The sequence below is a fragment of the Artemia franciscana genome, chromosome 8 (assembly GCF_032884065.1).
Source record: "Artemia franciscana chromosome 8, ASM3288406v1, whole genome shotgun sequence".
In the NCBI taxonomy this organism is placed as follows: domain Eukaryota; kingdom Metazoa; phylum Arthropoda; class Branchiopoda; order Anostraca; family Artemiidae; genus Artemia; species Artemia franciscana.
In genome coordinates, this window is record NC_088870.1 from 49931245 (window position 1) to 49949698 (window position 18454).

Consider the following 18454-nt stretch of genomic DNA (forward strand, 5'->3'; position numbering starts at 1 on the left):
GGTTTTTCAGTAAAGTCCTTTTTATTTCAAATTCTATAAATGCAGAAATATCAGGATCCAAAAATATCAGGATCCAACTTATTTGAAGCAGCTTTTCAAATATATGTTGCATAAATTACGAAGCAGTAATTTTTACTCCTTTTAAACTTCTACTTCACTCTTTACTTTCATAGAAAATTTGCAGTTTAAAAATTTATTTTCGCCCTTTTTTCTGTTTCAAAATTATACAGAATAACCATACGAAAAGATATTGATCCCACTTAGGTGAATATATTATTGTAGTCAATATTTGTTTTTCTGAAGCAGGATATTAAAGAAAGATTTTACTTCGTATCCACCGATAAATTTCCCTTTTAATACCTAAGTACATTTATCCTAGGTTTCTTTGAGGAATTGTAGAATAACTAATTAGCCTACTTATGAAAAATTATTCTATACGAAACATATACAGCCTTTAGAAGCCCTAAGGATGCTAAAAAAATTAAGATTTGTATTTAAGGTAATTTACCGAAATTAATTTTGTTATTGCGGCTGTTTTTCTGCAACGATACTGTTAAGAATTTGAACTTGTCGTAAGAAAGTATATTTTCATTATATTTGCTTCTTGAATATTTTAACATTTTAGGAGTGTTTCACAAAAAATGAAAATTGCACCATTGGAATAATCATGATCAAAAACTCTATGTGGGCACAAACAGTCCCTCATCATGAACAACAAGATTTTTTTTTTATAAGTAAAATTTATATTACGATTTAACACGAAGATTAACAAAAATGTTCAATAAGATTCTATGATTCAATTTATATTATGACTTATAAAAAAATCACTTTTTTCCGATAAACTTCAAAATGGGCAAAGCGGGTAAAAAAGGGCAAAGCGGGCAACAATGGGCAAAGCGAAAAACTTCAAATTTCTCGCAATGTTTCTTCTTTTTCTTAATAGTTAAGATCTATCGATATATATATTTGATAGTTGGTAATTTTGCGTGCATAGATTTATTTAAATGTATTGATTCAAGGGAATATCCAAGAGCTCGTATATTATGATAAAAAGAAAAAAGAAGAAGGTGAAAATCAATTGTGTCTCTAATGGAGTCCGTGAAGCCTTACTAAAGCCTTCCTTACTGCTTCACATTTCCCAGCAGTTATAATCTGGAATTGTTCAGGGGAATTCGGTCTACTATGTCTTCAGGTAAATATTTCTTAGATAGTTTTGATCAGATCACTGGCTCACAAAAAAGGGCTCTGCTTAGGAAGTATTTTCTTTTTTTCCCTAATTTTATTATTTTAAATTATTTTAATTACCTTGACTGGTTTTACCTGTAAAAATGTGATTAAAAGGGGGTCAATACCCCTCTCAAAATATTTACAACATTTTCTGTTTTCTTCTCAACATCACTATTTAACATTATCTCAATTTATTTAACGGGTTTTTATTGAAATATATGCGTTAAAAATTTCTGTACGAGTTTCTCAAAATACTTTTTTTAATATGAAGAAAAAAAGGAAGATGAACACTCACAAAGTGTACTTTTCCGGACAGCAAACAAAAAGCAAGTTTTTTCAACTGAAAGTGAAAATTACATAGACGAAAAAAATTTCTTCACAACAAAACACAATTATATAAATATGAAATTGTCTAAAGAAAGGTGGGGGAGAAGCTAGAAGGTTTCAATTCATAAAATGTCTGGGGGTCAAACTTGTTTTCTCAAATCAATGAGGTAGGCCAATCTTGTTGTTTTTCACTCTTCAATGAGAATATCCCTCAACTACTACTACTAATAATAATAATTCATCGCAGCAACAAACCGCCAGAGACCAACACAGTTACGCACACCCCTCTTCCATCTAAATCTGTTCAAAGCCTCCCTTTTTACACCCTCAAAAAAGGTCCCGTCCTTTAAATTTTTCTTTATGACATCCTCCCAACCACGATGAGGACTACTGGCTTTCCATTTTGGCAAACCTAGAAGGTTTGCCAAAAACGACAATCTTCGGCAGTCTGTCATCCTTCATTCACAGAATGTGCCCTAACCATCTCAACCTTTCTTTCATTATAGCCCTTGAAAGCGGGATTGAACCAAACTTTTTGTACAGCCTACTGTTTGAAATACGATTAGTCTGCCGGGTACCCAGAACATTCCATAGGCAATTCCTCTGGAAAACATCTAGTAAATCTTCATCCGCTTTTTGGAGCACCAAAGCTTTAGAGCCATATTTGACCACTGTCATAACTGTACCTTCCAATATTCTAATCTTGGTTTGCTGATTTATCTTCATTTCCTTCTAAACTTTTTTAATTGTGAAAAAACACCCTAAGCCTTGGCTATTCTACTTTTGACATGTTCACTACTCCCACCGTCTTTACTAATAATACTACCAAGGTAAGTGACGCGGCCCACATGATCAATCTTTCTGTTACCCAACATAACCTTTTCATCTTCACTTATTCCAAGGTTTAGTGATTTAGTCTTCTTAACATTAATTTCCAAACCTATTCTAGAACCCTGAATTCGCAAAACCTCAAATAGTGGATTTATTTTGCTCAAACTTTCATCTAGGATGCTTAAATCATCAGCATAATCTAAGTCTAGGAGATTTTCTCCTCCCCATTTGATTCCGTGGTTTCCCATTACCCTTCATGTGCTCCTTAAGACAAAGACAATCAAATGATCCATATAAAGGGGGGTAGAACACGATACTGCTTACCTCCTAATTTAATAAAAAGCCAGCTGTTAGCCTTATTTCCTACCTTAACCGAAGAAATATCATTCTCATACATAGCGCTAATCACTTTAATGTATTTGTCTGGTATAACATATAAGGATAAGAACTTTGCTAAAGCTCTTCTATCAACAGAATTGAACGCTTCCTCATAATATATAAAACTAAGGACGAAAGGTATTTGAAGACTAAGGCACTTCTCAGTTATTAGCTTAAGAGTAAAAATTTGGTCGATGCATCCTCTAACTTTCTTAAAACCGCACTGGTATTCTCTTGAAACTTTGTCTACAGCATCTCTTAGTCTAAAAAGTATCACAATACTAAGTAATTTGCTGCCTACAGAGGCAAACTAAAGTCTCGATAGTTAAGCCACTCACTCTTATCACCCTTTCTATACAGTGGTTTAATTAAGGTTTTCCTAAAATTGTTAGGTACTTCCCCTTATTCAACAATCATATTCATAATCTTCAGTAGCTTATTTCCAGCCTCAGAGCTACCACATTCAAGAAACTCATTTACCACACTATCAGCACTTGAAGCCTTATTAATCTTTAATCCTTTTAGTACTTTTGGTAATTCATTTTCACAAAACAAATCTTAGGTCACATCCAAGGTATCAAAAACTTTTTCATTTTCCTCTATATCTTTTCCTGCAACTGTATCTTGGTTTAGCACATTCTCAAAATGTTCCGCCTACCTCTCCGTCACTCTTTCCTAATCGCTAATTATGGCCCCGTTCCTATCTTTAACTGGTGCAAGTCTGGATTGACTACTCCCTATCAATTCATTAACATCCCAGTACAATATTTTACTATTATGCCGTCTAGCTGTATCTTCCAGATCCTCAACATTTTTATCAGTGGCCTCCTCTTCATGTCTCCTTAGTTCATATTTTTAATGCTTTCTCCACTTTTTTCTACATTCCTTTCGTTTTAATATGATCTATCACTCAGATAATTTTTGTACAAACCCCTTCTCCTCTCTATTAAATAAAACGCTTTTTCCCTAATTTTCCTAGCTACGGTCTTAACTTTCTTTACTAAGACACCATTAGCAACTTCGCAAATTATTTTTCTAAAATTATTGCAACAATCTTCGACGATGTCATATTTTAAACTCTCAAGTTTAGTGTTTAATTCTTTCCGGAGAGCTTTTCTTAAATTCTAATCCTGGATTCTACCAGCATTAAAAATTCCAGGGAGGTAGTTACCCTTTCGAAATTTCAGCTTTAAATTAACCCTAGAAATTACTAGATCTTTACTTTTAACACTAACAACATCACTCCTAAATGCCCTTGTACCTTGTATCGATCCTGCCAGTCTTCGGTTTTCTGTAACATAATTAATTAGGCTTGCTGTCTTACCATCATGGGATAACCATGTCAACTGATGGGTCGTTTTATGATGGAACACCGGATTGGTTAAAACTAGATTGTTATCCCCAGAAAAATTGCAGAATTATCTATCCCTATTTCTACCGACCTGGAAGTTGAAATCTCCTATTAAAAACACCATATTTATACCTGGGACCATGGGTTTTAGCTTGTGTAACTGTGAGTAAAATTCATCTGATTCACTAGTATATCAGTCAGTCGGTTCAACAGGGGCATATGCTACTATAACTGGCACCCTGAAATTTTTTTGTCATAAAATGAACAATTATTATTCTATTATCAATACTTTCCTAGACTAAACAAGACTTAGTAGCTTCCTTATTCATCATAAGCCCTACTCCCTGTCTATGTACGACATCCATCCTGCCTGAGTAAACAAATTCTATATCACCTAATTTCATAATTTCTACCCCTAGGATATGAGTTTCTGAAACTCCTAATAAGTCGATTTCGAATTGTCTGAATTCGTCAGTAAAAATGTCAATACAAAAGTCTTTTTTCAACTTCATAGCATTCCTAGTTCCAATTTTCATGTTCTTTAAATCGTTGAAATTATTTTGGCCTCAGGAAAAGCAATGATCCCAGATACAACAACAGGACAGGGATCAACAAATCTTCTCAAGTCTACACCGAAGTGCTTAAGCCGACTTAGAACTAGACAGCAAGAAGTCCCTATGACCTTCAGTATGAGTGGAGGCTTTGTGCAATCTAACTTGGTGATGCTCTTGGGGAAGAAGTCAATTAATCAAAATGTGTGGGAAGGGAGATGATCGATTGCAGTTTAATATTTTGATGATGACAATAAAAAACAGACAAATTCCAATATATAGGGACGGTAGGGACATATTGTTTTACTACTCTTCCGGCTAATCACAGCAAAACAGACTTTACAAGCAATAGGACAGTGATCACCATTTCCCTCATATGGGGAGCCTGCTTGAGAACCTTAAAGAACATTCCTGATCAAATTAATACGGCTGACTCCCCATTCTTGAGTGCTTCGAAAAATCTTTGTCCAGATACAAGAATGAACACCTATGAAGTGATGGCGGAATTCTTTAAATTATGTCTGTGGTATTTTTTTTTTATATGACTAATTATTTCCTTAAAACTGAACGTAAGAGATGTGCAAAAAAAGTAGCAAAAACAATTATCAAATAAACTATTGATGAAAAAAACGATAACAGCATAATTGGCCAAAAAATACCTGAGTAGAATGCTCTAAATATAAACATAATTATTCATAACCAAAATCTCAAGCGATTCATAAAATTTAGTTTTTTCTTAAGAACTTTTCAAAGCTAAGTAATGGCTAAGCTAAGTAATGGCTAAGCTAATTAATGGCTAAGCTAAGTAATGGCTAAGCTAAGTAATGGCTAAGCTAAGTAATGACCAAGCTAAGTAAGCTAGCAGCTATTTTTCAGGTTCAGTTACGTACGGCAGCTTCAAATACGAAGATTCTACCCTGTATATTGGAGAATGGGATGGTAGGGGTCAGAAATCTGGCTTAGGGCACCTTCAGTTTGCGAACGGTACATCATATGATGGAGGATTTCAGAACGGATTGTGTTCTGGTCTAGGAATCATGAAGTTCCCAGATGGAGCTAAGTATGTTTTCTCATTTACTCTAAAGATTATACCCAACGCAATTGGGCTACCTAAGTAAAAAGTAAAATGTGCTCAATATATTGTATATATATATGCACATATAGCATATATATATATATATATATATATATATATATATATATATAGTATATATATATGTATATATATATATATATATATATATATATATATATATATATATATATATATATATATATATATATATATATATATATATATATATATATATATATATATATATATATTCCCAAGGTACTTCGCATAAGGGAAGTTATCATAGAAACCTAAAAAAGAGCTCATTCGATTGAGAATCCAAAGTTATAGTGGTGTATTTAATAATCAAAAATGATTGGAGGGCCCCCAGTCCCCCTCCAACGCCCGTTAATTCCCTAAATACATCAAATCAACATTATGAGATAGTTATTTTCTTAACATAAATGAAAGATTCAGAAACTGTATCTTTGAGGATGTCTATCACCCCACCTCTGAGCCCTCGGGGCAAAGGCTGCAAATTGTTTAATTCTCCCATTGTTTACATACAGTACTTTTTATTTGGAAAGGGGCATGTTTAACCTTTGATGTTAAAAAGAACAAGGACACTCAGGTAAAGCTTTTGGAGAATGTTGAAGGAAGTGTTGAACTAAATCAAAACACATTTTGTACATACAGTTTGTAAAGAGGCGTAACTTAGAAGTGACTCTGGGTATTAGGTTGGAACTATCAGCGAATGACAAAGCAGATGATCAATTGACCAAAAAGGCGTTATTTGCACACTACTACCACCCCTACTATTATTACTGATACTCGTGCCACGACTTCTACTGCTACTACAGTTACTGCTTCTGTAGTAACTTCTATTAGGACAGATGATATTGGGGTGAAATTTGAGTAAATGTTGAGGGGAAAGTTGAACTAAAGCAATACATAATAAGTGCATTCAGATTATCAAAAAGGGTATATAAGCAATACCTAAGGAACGGCTTACAGTATGAAGCCGAAACTTCCAGGGTATGATAAGAGAGATGTTCAACTGACCAAAAGGCAATATGAACATACTACTACTGCTACTAATGCTACTGCAACTACTTCTACTACTACTTTAAACTCAACACTACTGCTACAGCCACTAAAACTACTAATTTGATCAAGGCTCTACTAGGACTAAGGGTGTGAAGGTAAATACTAAAGAGAATACTATTCGGAAAGTCGAATTAAATTAGAAAATGGCTTAGGGTTTTAATTTGGAAATTTCTGGGAATTTATGAGTGGGCGATATATTTGCCAAAAGGCAACATGTTTATTCTACTAATACTATTACTTCTATTTCTATTGCGGCTAATACTCGACTAAGAGTATTAAGAGACAAATTATGTGAAATGTCGAAAGGAAAGTCGCTCGAAATTAAACAGACTTTGGGTGTACATTATACCAATAATGCATATCGACAGTATCATAGTGGCGATTTATAGTATTAAGTTAAAACTTTACGGACTTGATGAGGGATGTTCAACTGACCAAAGGACAACATACTACTGCTACTAGTCGTTAAGGACAGTCGTTTAGCTGCAACATCTAAGGCTAAAGGCATGGTTGTGAAATTTTGAGGGAATTTAGCGGAGTATGAGGGGGGAAATGAACTGAATAAAAACACAATGTATGCTAAGAATTACTACCGAAATTAGTCGCATGTAACACAACACCAGCGCCACTTGTGGCGCTGCTCTCTGCATGAGAATGCTGTACAAAACATCCACTAAATAATAAAATAGAGTGAATTTAAACAAAATATCCTTATTTTTCTCACAATTCAGAAATTTTTTGTGCACGAATAAGCGGTACCAAACCATAATCTTTTTTCTATTGTTATCAGTTTTATTATGCAGAAATGGGAGACCGAGGGTCGCGAGAGTTTTTCAAGCAAAGATACAAAGCGGAATATAATTTTAAAATCTAGGAGTCAATTTTCCCTTCTAATTGTATCCCTGACAATTTTTAATTAATTTAGGTTTCTACCATAGTGATGGCAAGAATTGCACAGATTTTTCGGATTTTAAACGGATAGGATAAGAATTTTAACTTTAAATCTAATTTTTTGAATATACTAAAGTTTTAAATGTGCAGAATATGTTTTGGTTTTATGTGAGCCACTCATATCAATGCTATTTATTAACATTAATAGGCGAGTCAACTAACAAATGAATTTAGTTAGAAATCCTACATAATATTTCAATAAATCACGTATATTAGGAGTTTAGTACAGCAAATTAAATGTTAAATAGTCAAAATTTATTCAAATTATGAATAAATGAATAGTGCGATACCCATGTCTATCAAACAGTTCGTGGTCAAACAGTTCGTGGTAACGGACTGTAGTAAGGAGCGACCCGGCTCAATAGTAAACAAAACTCTAAAAATCAGAATTTTCATGCTAGAAGATACATCAAAAGAATCAGATTTTAATGCTCATTTTAAATATATAAGTTTCATCAAATTTAGTCTTTGTCATCAAAAGTTAGGAAAATCACACCGTCACATTCAGCGTATTAGAGAACCGTATTGCACAAATTTCAAGCTCCTATCTACAAAAATGTGGAATTTCGTATTTTTTTGCAAGAAGACAGATCACGGATGCGTGTTTATTTGTTTGTTTGTTTTTGTTTTTTTTTCTTTTTTCCAGGGGTTATCGTATCGACCAAGTGGTCCTAGAATGTCGCAAGAGGGCCCATTCTAATGGAAATGAAAAGTTCTAATGCTCTTTTTAAGTGACCAAAAAATTTGGAGGGCACCTAGGCCCCTTCCCACACTCATTCTTTCCTGAAGTCAACGGATCAAAATTTTGAGATTGCCATTTTTTCCGCATAGTCAAAAACAATAATAACTATGTCTTTGTGGATTACTAACCCCCCCCCCCCCAGTCCCTGGGGACTGTAACCATTACTGTATGTAAATACAGTAATGGTTATTGGGAAGTGTACAGGCGTTTTCACGGGGATTCTTTTGGTTTGGGGGGTTGGGTTGTGGGAAGGGGCTATGTAGGAGGATCTCTCCTTGGAGGAATATGTCATGGGGGAAGAGAAACTCAATGAAAAGTGTGCAGGATGCTCTAGCATTACTATAAAAAAAACAATGGAAAAATAAACATAAAAAGTTTTTTTTCAATTGAAAGAAAGGATTAGCCTTAAAACTTAAAACAAACAGAGACTATTAAGCACATGAGGGGTTTCAAAAATACTTTAGCATAAAGAGCGAGGTATTTAGGAGGAGATTACAAGTAATATTGGCTGCATATAGTTGTGCTTAAAGTTGCAATGTAGTCAAATTTGTAAGCAGTCGGTAAGTAGTCATAGTTTTATTTACAAATAGTTGCAGTTGCAAGTATTTACAGTTAAAATCACAGTAGTAGCAGCAATAGTGGTCCTGAAAATTTCGAATTAATTCTTAGCAGCCCACATGATATTGTAGATTTACCCTTTTGATTACCTTGATACACATTAATGTCTCTTGATTTAGTTCAACATCTTTGTGAAAATTCGGAAAATTCCTTGAATTTTCACCTTAATTCCCTTGCCTTGTTCTTACACACCCAGGATAAAATATTCTCCCTTTCCCAATGATAAATCAGGTGTCTAAACATTTCTGTGTGTCTTCCCTCCCAGCTATTACACCCTCTCCCCGGAAAATACCCCTTCACTGGCGGAAAATACCCTCCTCATGGAAAATACCTCCCGAGATCTCCCTGAAAATACCAACTTGCAGAAAATACCCCATAGAAAATACACCCACCTCGCAAAAAATAACCCTCCCCCCAGAAAATACCCCCCGTGGAAAATAAGGCTTTCCAAATTTGAGAATTTAATTGAAATTTTTTTTCCGTAATGCGAAGGAATTTTGGTACTTATATATTATACACCCCTCAAATAAGTTCCTGCAGCGTAAAATTAGAGAACAAACCGGTTTCTTTGTTAGTTTCATTCAGCTTAGCGCGAGACAAGACAAAGACAAGTGACAGAATAGGTGGGAAATATATAATTCGGGCTGTAAAGAGGGGGAGGAATATTAGGACAGTTTGAAGACAGAAAACACTTTTGAACTTTAACAAATGAAGAAGTAAGAAAACTATAAGAAATAGATATCAGAAAATGGATATTAAACTGAAAATACACGTTTTTTTTGTTTTTGTTTTCTATTTTTAGTCAGGTACAATTTTTTTCTGGTCATTTCTGTTAGTTTTGGGTTTCATTTATTTATTAATAGTGATTTGTGGTAGTTTTATACATAAACAAGCAACTTATTTTCTTCGGTGCCATACTATGAAAGCTTAGCCCCCCCCCCTCCAGAAAAAAGAGTTAAAAGAACTAATAGAAGTAAAAATATATCAACAAGTACCATATAATATTCTTCATCATTTATGCTACCTATATTTTGGAATGTAGATGGAATGCACAAAAATTCCATCTTTTCTTAATTCTTTTTATTTGTGTTACTTTTCCTTTTGCTGCTCACTTTTACATGTGGGAGGAATTTCTAAGGTTTAATTGCCTACAAGGAGGGAGGGATTTCCAAGGGAGTTATTAGTGGATGAGTGTCTGTGGGTGGAAACAGTCTGCGGTTAGATTATACTTTTATGGGAACAATTGCAGAGCATCATCCCACTTCACGACTGACAACCCTTGGTTGCAAGTAGGAAGGGTTATAATCCCCCTTCCTACTATAGGATATACTCCTCCTTCCTAGTATGGGTAAAAAAAGACTAGTCTTTTCTCATTTTCACAGCAACTTTATTACCAAGTTAGACTAAAAGAAAAAGATGTGTCCATGTCAAGAAAAAGATTAAAACTTTCGGGAAATTTTCAGAGGTATAGGTTACCAAAATAGGCTTAGATAGTAATGTTTCCGCCGTGTCGATTATTGTATAAAAATTCACTAAAAAAAATGATATTAAACAAAGCTAACAAAACCTTAAAATAGATTCTACTAATGATTTATTCGGAGGCTTGCTTACGTTTTATAACGATATATACCCTGGACTTTAAAATCTAACTCTAGGTACTAACAACATTTCTTATGAAAAAACCCTGGAATTTCCTTTTCACATGAAAGGGGATTTAACCAAGGCCTTAAAACCATTAATTTTAAGCTAATTATTCCAGTTCATATATAATCTGACTCAGTTTTAAGGCAATAGTCTGCTAAAAGCCTTAGATTTCAAAACGAAAGTTTTGGTGGTAATAACTTTTTATACAGAAACAATTCCAGAATTTGTTGTTTTTTAGATATGAAGGAGAATTCAGTCAAGGATGGTTTCACGGTCATGGTTGTTTTTGGAGGGCGGACGGAATGAGATTTGAAGGTGAATTCAGAGGTGGGCGCATTTGGGGAAGAGGTAAGTTTTTTTTTCTTATAAACGAGTGTTCAAAAGAAGAAATCAATCACATGGATAATTTTAATCACGTGTTTGGATGTATTTGGTTAATGCCCTTATATCAAGAGCCATAAATTACTTTATCCTAATAGGACGGTTCTATATTAACTAAATAATGATTTGACTTCCAATTTTGAAAAAAATACTATATACTAACTGAATTTTAGTTTCTTAGTTTAATTTTAAAATAGTTATTATGTGTGCTTTTATGTTATCTTGGTGTCTTTCAGGGATGCAAATAGAGTTTGAATTTGGAGGAGGTGTCTAAGGATTGTACCGACAAAATCGAGCAGTATGCCGGCAAAAAAAGCAAAAAACCTAAATTAAATTAAAAACATAAGCTAAGAGATGAGCTAAATTCTACACCGACACATAAGAAATTTAGTGGCGGGAAAGTCTCCCCCCTCCTTTGCTGCACCCATGGTGTCTGTTTCTTTGGTTAAGTTTTTGAAACCCTGAAAGAGTCCATTTTGACTGCCTGAATGTCCATGGTGTCTTTTTAGTTAGTTCAACATCCCCGTAATTATTTTTATAAAGTTTAAATTTTATACCCTTCATCTTTTCTAAGTTATTGTAGATACACTTACCCATTATTTAGTTTAATATCCTGTTTAATATTCACTTGAAGTTTCAACTTAATACCCTTATCCGTTACTCAAATATTGCAGACAAGCCATTTTGACAACTTCGATGTACTTAGTACCCTTTGTTTTAGTTCAGCCCCTCATCAAAATTTAATGCTTTCCACTTTTTTGTAGACCTGTGATCAGAAATATAACCATTTTTCATTATAAAGCGTAAATGTAAATATCGGACAATTGGTATAATTTACAGCTCCTTCCCAAGGAAAGTTGAGGGTTATTTCTTTACAGAAGACATGTTTACTTGTCCTTTCTACTATTCAAAAAGGCACTTTCTACTTTTTACTACCATAAAAACAAAGTTTAGATGGGGGGATGGGCCTTGTGATAGAGAAACTCTAATCACTATTGACTTGCTGTAACTGTATCATTCACATGATTTAGTGGGACACATTCAAAACTTAAGATCGTAAATAGAGAATATTTATTATTATTTATCAAGATCATTTAACACAATAATGTATTTCAAGTAAACCCCAGAGCAATGCAGTCCCAAGACCCCCCATAGCCCCAAGGTGGATGGACTATAGTTTATGCAATTTGCCTTTTATTAAAACATAGTATTTGTTATTGAGGAATATACATTTTTTTTTGGGGGGGGGGGAGGGGGTGAGTTTCTGCAGCGTTAGAGGATTTTCAACTGAGAGAATTCTCCGTGGGGATAAAAATTTTTGAAGGAATTTTACACAAGGAAATAAACTGCATTGGTAGCATGCAAAAAACAACAATGAAACTGGTCCTGTATGGACACAGAGTAGCGGTAGATTCATATGGAAATCTGCCTAACTTAAATAGCCTTTAAATAGCCTATAAAAGTGGTGTTTTTCATTGGTCCTAAATATTGGTGTTTCTCAAGGTTCAGCCTTAGGTCTGCTTTTAATTGTGATATTTATTAATGTTCCTCCGTAAAGTGTGCTGGAAAGTATTGGTCTTTCAATTCTATTTGCAGATGACACAGCTATATCTTTTAAAAGTGATAGATTCATCTATGTTGATTGAAAGTTTCATTATAAGTGTTAGCTCACTTAATCAATGGTTTTTTTCAACAGTTTATTGCAAAATTTTATAAAAACTCAAATTTACGGTTTTCAGTCGTTCAAAATAGGTTACTAAAGTAAGTTCTTTTAAGTACTTTCAGGTTGGTGATCATACAATCCGTAAACTCGGATCAAGTCCTTATTTAGGAGTTTTCTTAATCTTTTTTCTTCATTTCGAAATAATATTGATCATTTAATGGTAAAGTTTTAAAACATTTTTGGGTCGATGCATCGACTGAAAATGTTTTCTATTTTCAATTTTGGGCATAACTTACCATCCTTTAAATTGCTTCTTTTTTGAATTGTTGCACAATTCATTACCTTAACACCTTAATACACATATAAAACCCCTACAAGTACTTCAAAATAGATCAGTGAGGACGGTAGGATTTATTGTTTTAAATCGACCATTAAAACTTGAAATTGCATCAGAAACAGAAACGATATTTCTTCCCTTAAATTTGTTATATCTAAAACATTTAAAAGAACTTAATATTTTTAGATACTATTTTCAAAATCAAGATTCTAACAATTATTCTTATAAAAATTTTCTGTTGATTTGGTTTTTAGTTATTCTAAAAATTGAAATGCTTCTGTAATTTCTAAGAGATCGAGTTTTTCATTCAAGCACCATTTAAGTGGGCTACTCATATCAGCCCATTTAACAGCCAAGTAAAGAGGAAACTACATCCAAAAATAACCAGAAGTTTAAAAACGCTTAAAAAAAATATTGTTTAGCGAGAAAAATTGCTTCTTTTAGCTGGTCCACAAATGGTAAATATTATTTCAATTAATTATAGACAGAATAATACAAAACAAGAGCTAAGAGCTCATATAGCACTTGTGACGAGGCAAGAAGAGCTAAGAGCCAAGAGCTCATATGGTATGAGCTCTAACAAAATTCTAAGAATCAATAGATTGATTTAAAAGGAAAATCAGAGGCTTAATGCCGGTCAGGATTTAAAATAAGAGCTCTGAGTCACGATGTCCTTCTAAATATCAAAATTTATTAAGATCCGATTACCCAATCGTAAGTTATAAATACCTAATTATTTCTAATTTTTCCTCTCCATTTAGCCCCCCTGATGGTCGAATCTGGGAAAACGACTTTTTCAAGTCAATTTGTGCAGCTCCCTGACACGCCTACAAATTTTCATCGTCCTAGCATGTCCAGAAGAACCAAACTCGCTAAATCACTGAACCCCTCCCCCCAACTCCCCCAAAGAGAGTGAATCCGGTACGGTTACGTCAGTCACGTATCAAGGACATTTGCTTATTCTATCCACCAAGCTTCGTTCCGATTCTTTCACTCCAAGTGTTTTCCAAGATTTCCTTCTCCAACTCCTCCCAGTGTCCAAAGATCTGGTCGGGATTTGAAATAAGAGCTCTGAGACATGAATTGCTTCTAAATATTAAATTTCATTAAGATCCGATCACTTATACGTAAGATAAAAATACCCCAATTTTCACGTTTTCCAAGAATTCCGGTTACCCCCTCCAACTTCCCCCAATGTCTTAGGATCTGGTCGGAATTTCAAATTAGAGCTTTAAAGCACAAGATACTTCTAAATATCAAATTTCATTAAGATCTGGTCACCATTTCCTTACAAATACCTCATTTTTAAAAATTACCCCCTCCCCAACTCCACCAAAGGGAGAAGATCTGGTCCGGTTATGTCAGTCACGTATCTTAGACAGCTTTTTATTCTTCCCATCCAGTTTCATCCTGATCTCTCCGCTTTAAATATTTTCTAAGATTTCCCGTCCCCCCAACTGCCCCCCCCCAATGACGCTGGATCATTTCCCGTCCCCCCAACTGCCCCCCCCCCCCAATGACGCTGGATCCGGTTGAGATTTGAAATAAGAGATCTGAGTTACGACGTCCTTCTAAATATGAGGTTTCATGAAGATCCGATCACTCCTTCGTAAGTTAAAAACACGTCATTTTTTCTAATTTTTCAGCATTAAGCCCCCCACCCTCCCCCAATACAGCGGATCTGTTCCAATTACATAAATCACGTATCTAAGACTTCTGCTTATTTTTCCCACCAAGTTTCGTCCCGATCTTTCCAATCTAAGCGTTTACCATTATTTTAGGTTCCCCCACCCAAACTCCCTCCAATGTCACCAGATCCAGTCGGGATTTAAAATAAGAGCTTTGAGATACGATATCCTTTTAAATATCAAATTTCATTGAGATCCGTTCGTAAGTTAAAAATACCTCATTTTATCTAATTTTTCATAATTACACCCCCCCCCCTACTACCCCAAAGAGAGCGGATCTGTTTTGGTTATGTCAATCATGTATCTAGGACTTGTGCTTATTTTTCCCACCAAGTTTCATCCCGATCCCTCCACTCTAAGGGTTTTCCAAGATTTTAGATTTCCCCCTCCCACCTCTCCCTCAATGTCACCAGATCCGGTCGGTATTTAAAATAACAGCTCTGAGACACGATATCCTTCAAAATATCAAATTTCATTAACATCTGATAAACCGTTCGTAAGTTAAAAATACTTCATTTTTTCTATTTTTTCCGAATTAACAGGCCCTCTACTCCCCCCCCAGATGGTCAAATCGGGAAAACGACTATTTCTAATTTAATGTAGTCCGGTACCTGATACACCTGCCAAATTTCATCGTCCTAGCTTACCTGGAAGTGCCTAAAGTAGCAGAACCGGGACCGACAGAACGACAGACAGACCGACAGAATTTGCGATTGCTATATGTTACATGGTTAATACCAAGTGCCATAAAAACTTATCAGAATTAAAAAAATGACACATCTTGAAAACACTCTTACCTTGAGCATTTGTAATTTTCTCCTCGTCCTTATCTCTTGTTCAACACAGCCATAGACTCCGTTAGGGTAAAAATTAGAATTGATTCGGTAGCACAAAGATAAAAAAGTATAATATCTTCTTTGGTCCCAACTGGTGAATTACGTTGTGCTTCTTCACTTAAAAATACAACTGAATAAAACTTCAAGTATTTTTTTATAGTTTTCTTTTTGCCTTAAGTTGTTCCTTTTACGCTTTTATTGTCAAATGATTTTAGTCCTCCTTAATTGTTGAAGCGTAAGAAGCAAGAATATTGAAACCATACTTTTTCTGAGAAGCTGATAATTTTCCAGAGTAATGCAACTTTAAAATTATGACAGTAATCAAATAAATTTTAGTAAAATATATTAACTACGCATCTAAAATTCGTTTAATGTTCTTCGATTTTCAAAATCTATATATTTTGTTTACGACAGTATTTAGTAAACATTGTCGAAAATAAAGCATAAATATTATAAATATTTTTGCCATTTTTATCTTCAAATTCACCATTTTCTCTTTAAGTTCTTCAAGTTCAATTTTATCTTCAGGTTCTTCGATTTTTTAAAACTATATTTTGTGTGCACAACAGTATTCAATAAACGTTTCTTAACATCAAACATACATATTATAAACATCTTCGCCGTTTTTATCTTCAAATTCTCAATTCTCTCTTCAAGTTCTTCAAGTTTAATTTTATCCTCAAGTTCTTCAAATTTTTAAATCTATATTTTTTTGCGTACGACAGTATTTAATAAACGTTTTTGAACATCAAACATACATATTATAAACATCTTCATCATTTTACCTTCAAATTCTCCATTTTCCCTTCAAGTTCTTCAAGTTCAATTTTATCTCCAAGTTCTTTGATTTTTTAAATCTATATTTTTTGTGTGCGACATTATTTAATAAACGTTTTCGAACATCAAACATACATATTATAAACATCTTCACCATTTTTATGTTCAAATTTTCAAAGTTATCGATGATCATATATACACCTTGGACTCTTCGTTTGGGAAAACTACAGATTATTGTACGGAAAGCATAAGGGGGATTTCAAGAAAATTCTATTAATTTATAGTATCCTATTTTAACCAAAAACTCATACGACATCTTTAGTTTCATTTCCTCAAAACAAAAACCTTTGTGTAAAGTTTATTCTGTATATTTTTTTAACTTAAAAGCGGGCAAATAATTATAATAACATTAAGTTTTTCTGATAAAAGTAAAAGTATAATTAAAACTTAAAACTAACAAAAATTATTGCCTCGCTGTTAATAAACTGACTTGTAATATTTCCCTAAATTTGTAGATTTCTGAAAAGCCAGTGCTTCACTGATAACACAAAATCCATGCAACAAAAAATGATCAAAAGCAAAAAATAAATACGCTGCAGAAAAACAAACTAATTTATAAAGCTTTAAGCAGTTGTTTAAGGGTTCCAAAATCAACAAATTTTATCTCAAGTGTGATCAGGTTTCAATAAAGCACAAATTTTTCAAGTTCCACAAATTTAGGGAGATATTGCAAGTCAGTTTATGTGTTCCAATATTGCAATTGTATGCTAGGAAAACTGCAAAGCAAGAATAGTTATTCGTCCCAAGTCTATTTTTTCTCTCTCTTTACTTTCATCAAAAAAGCTACATCTTTAAATAAATTACTTAAAAAAGGCTTCTTATTCAGTTAAACATCCACATCTTTTCAAAAGTTGCTCTTATAGAATTGGGAAAAATTTAAACTTTAGCGTAAAACTTGAAATATCAAAAAGGGGGCAGCCCTCCATATATATGTAATGATTTCAGTTCATTCTAAGTTTTAATGTTGCTCCTCAATTTCGGCTGAAAAAACTTTTTTCTTTACTTTTTAGGAAAGAACTAACTCTGGGATTACACATGAGAAATATCCACTCGTGATTATAATTAAGTCTGGAACTTGGATTTTAATCCAATCAGCTGGAATATTTGTGAAAAAGTAAATTCCATGTGAACACAAAGGGAATAAATATGGCATGACTCAAACATATCAAGAAGATTGCCAGTTTCAGTAAAAAAAAAATTGTCTCAGTGAATCTAAAATGACCTTGTTGGTAGTTTTATTTTTGCTCCGTACCTTCTTTCAGAGCCCGGATAGAGCCGGGATATTTACCCGGATAGAGCCATTCTCCACTGCTATTTTTGTAAAATTGAATGCATTGTGGGTTATTTTCAAGAAAATTTACTTGGTTTATTCCAACACCAAATTCTTACTACTTCAATACCATTTGGTACTAATTCTTTCTTTTCTCAATTATGTCTTTCAGGGCTAGTAACGTTTTCTGATGGCAGTAATGGCTTTCCAAGGAACGAAGGGTACTTTCAAGATTGTCGCTTTATGAAACGGATGAACTGTGGCGATACAATACAAAAAGCTCAGAAAGTAGCAATGACTGCAAGAGCCCTTTGTGACGAAGACTAAATTTATTCATTTAAATTTTGAAATGAAAAAATTTTGGTTTTCAAATTTTCTAATTTTCCTAAATTTTTTCATTTTCAAATTAGGGTTCTGACAAAAATTGAACATTCGCTTAAGTAAGGGTTGTCAAATCCGCCCATCAAAAAATTAAACAGTGTATTAGTATGGTGAAATACCAGTTTGCTTTTGTTTCAGAAAAAAAACTGAAAAATTCATTTTTCCCATTGGCAAGATTTTATTTAAATTTGAATTAATAAATTAGACTGTTTTATTTAATATATAAAGTCCCATAGTCAATGTTGTCTTTTTTTTTCAAGACGTATTCAAAGGAATTTTT

The 18454-nt window shown here is 33.7% G+C and overlaps 2 protein-coding genes across 12 annotated transcripts in view; one reads left to right on the forward strand and one right to left on the reverse strand.

The window, feature by feature from the left end:
- Positions 1-18454, reverse strand: part of LOC136030527 (DNA repair protein RAD50-like) — a 227783-nt gene that overhangs the window by 103335 nt on the left and 105994 nt on the right. For 9 of the 11 annotated variants that reach the window (XR_010618325.1, XR_010618324.1, XM_065709563.1 and 6 more), the window contains one exon: positions 15648-15803. The exons of 1 other annotated variant lie outside the window; for it this stretch is intronic. Coding sequence is in view for 8 of the 10 variants with exons in the window: in XM_065709563.1 (XP_065565635.1) it covers positions 15648-15656 (9 nt within the window). In the remaining 2 variants the exon portion in view is untranslated. The remainder of the gene's footprint in view (positions 1-15647; positions 15804-18454) is intronic. One more of the 11 variants, XM_065709561.1, reaches the window with a different exon arrangement.
- On the forward strand, positions 1042-18414 carry LOC136030529 (MORN repeat-containing protein 4 homolog). Its single transcript, XM_065709570.1, has 4 exons — positions 1042-1192; positions 5542-5725; positions 11020-11129; positions 17966-18414. Exons 1-4 carry the CDS (start codon positions 1183-1185, stop codon positions 18118-18120), a joined length of 459 nt encoding a protein of 152 aa, XP_065565642.1. The 5' UTR covers positions 1042-1182; the 3' UTR covers positions 18121-18414.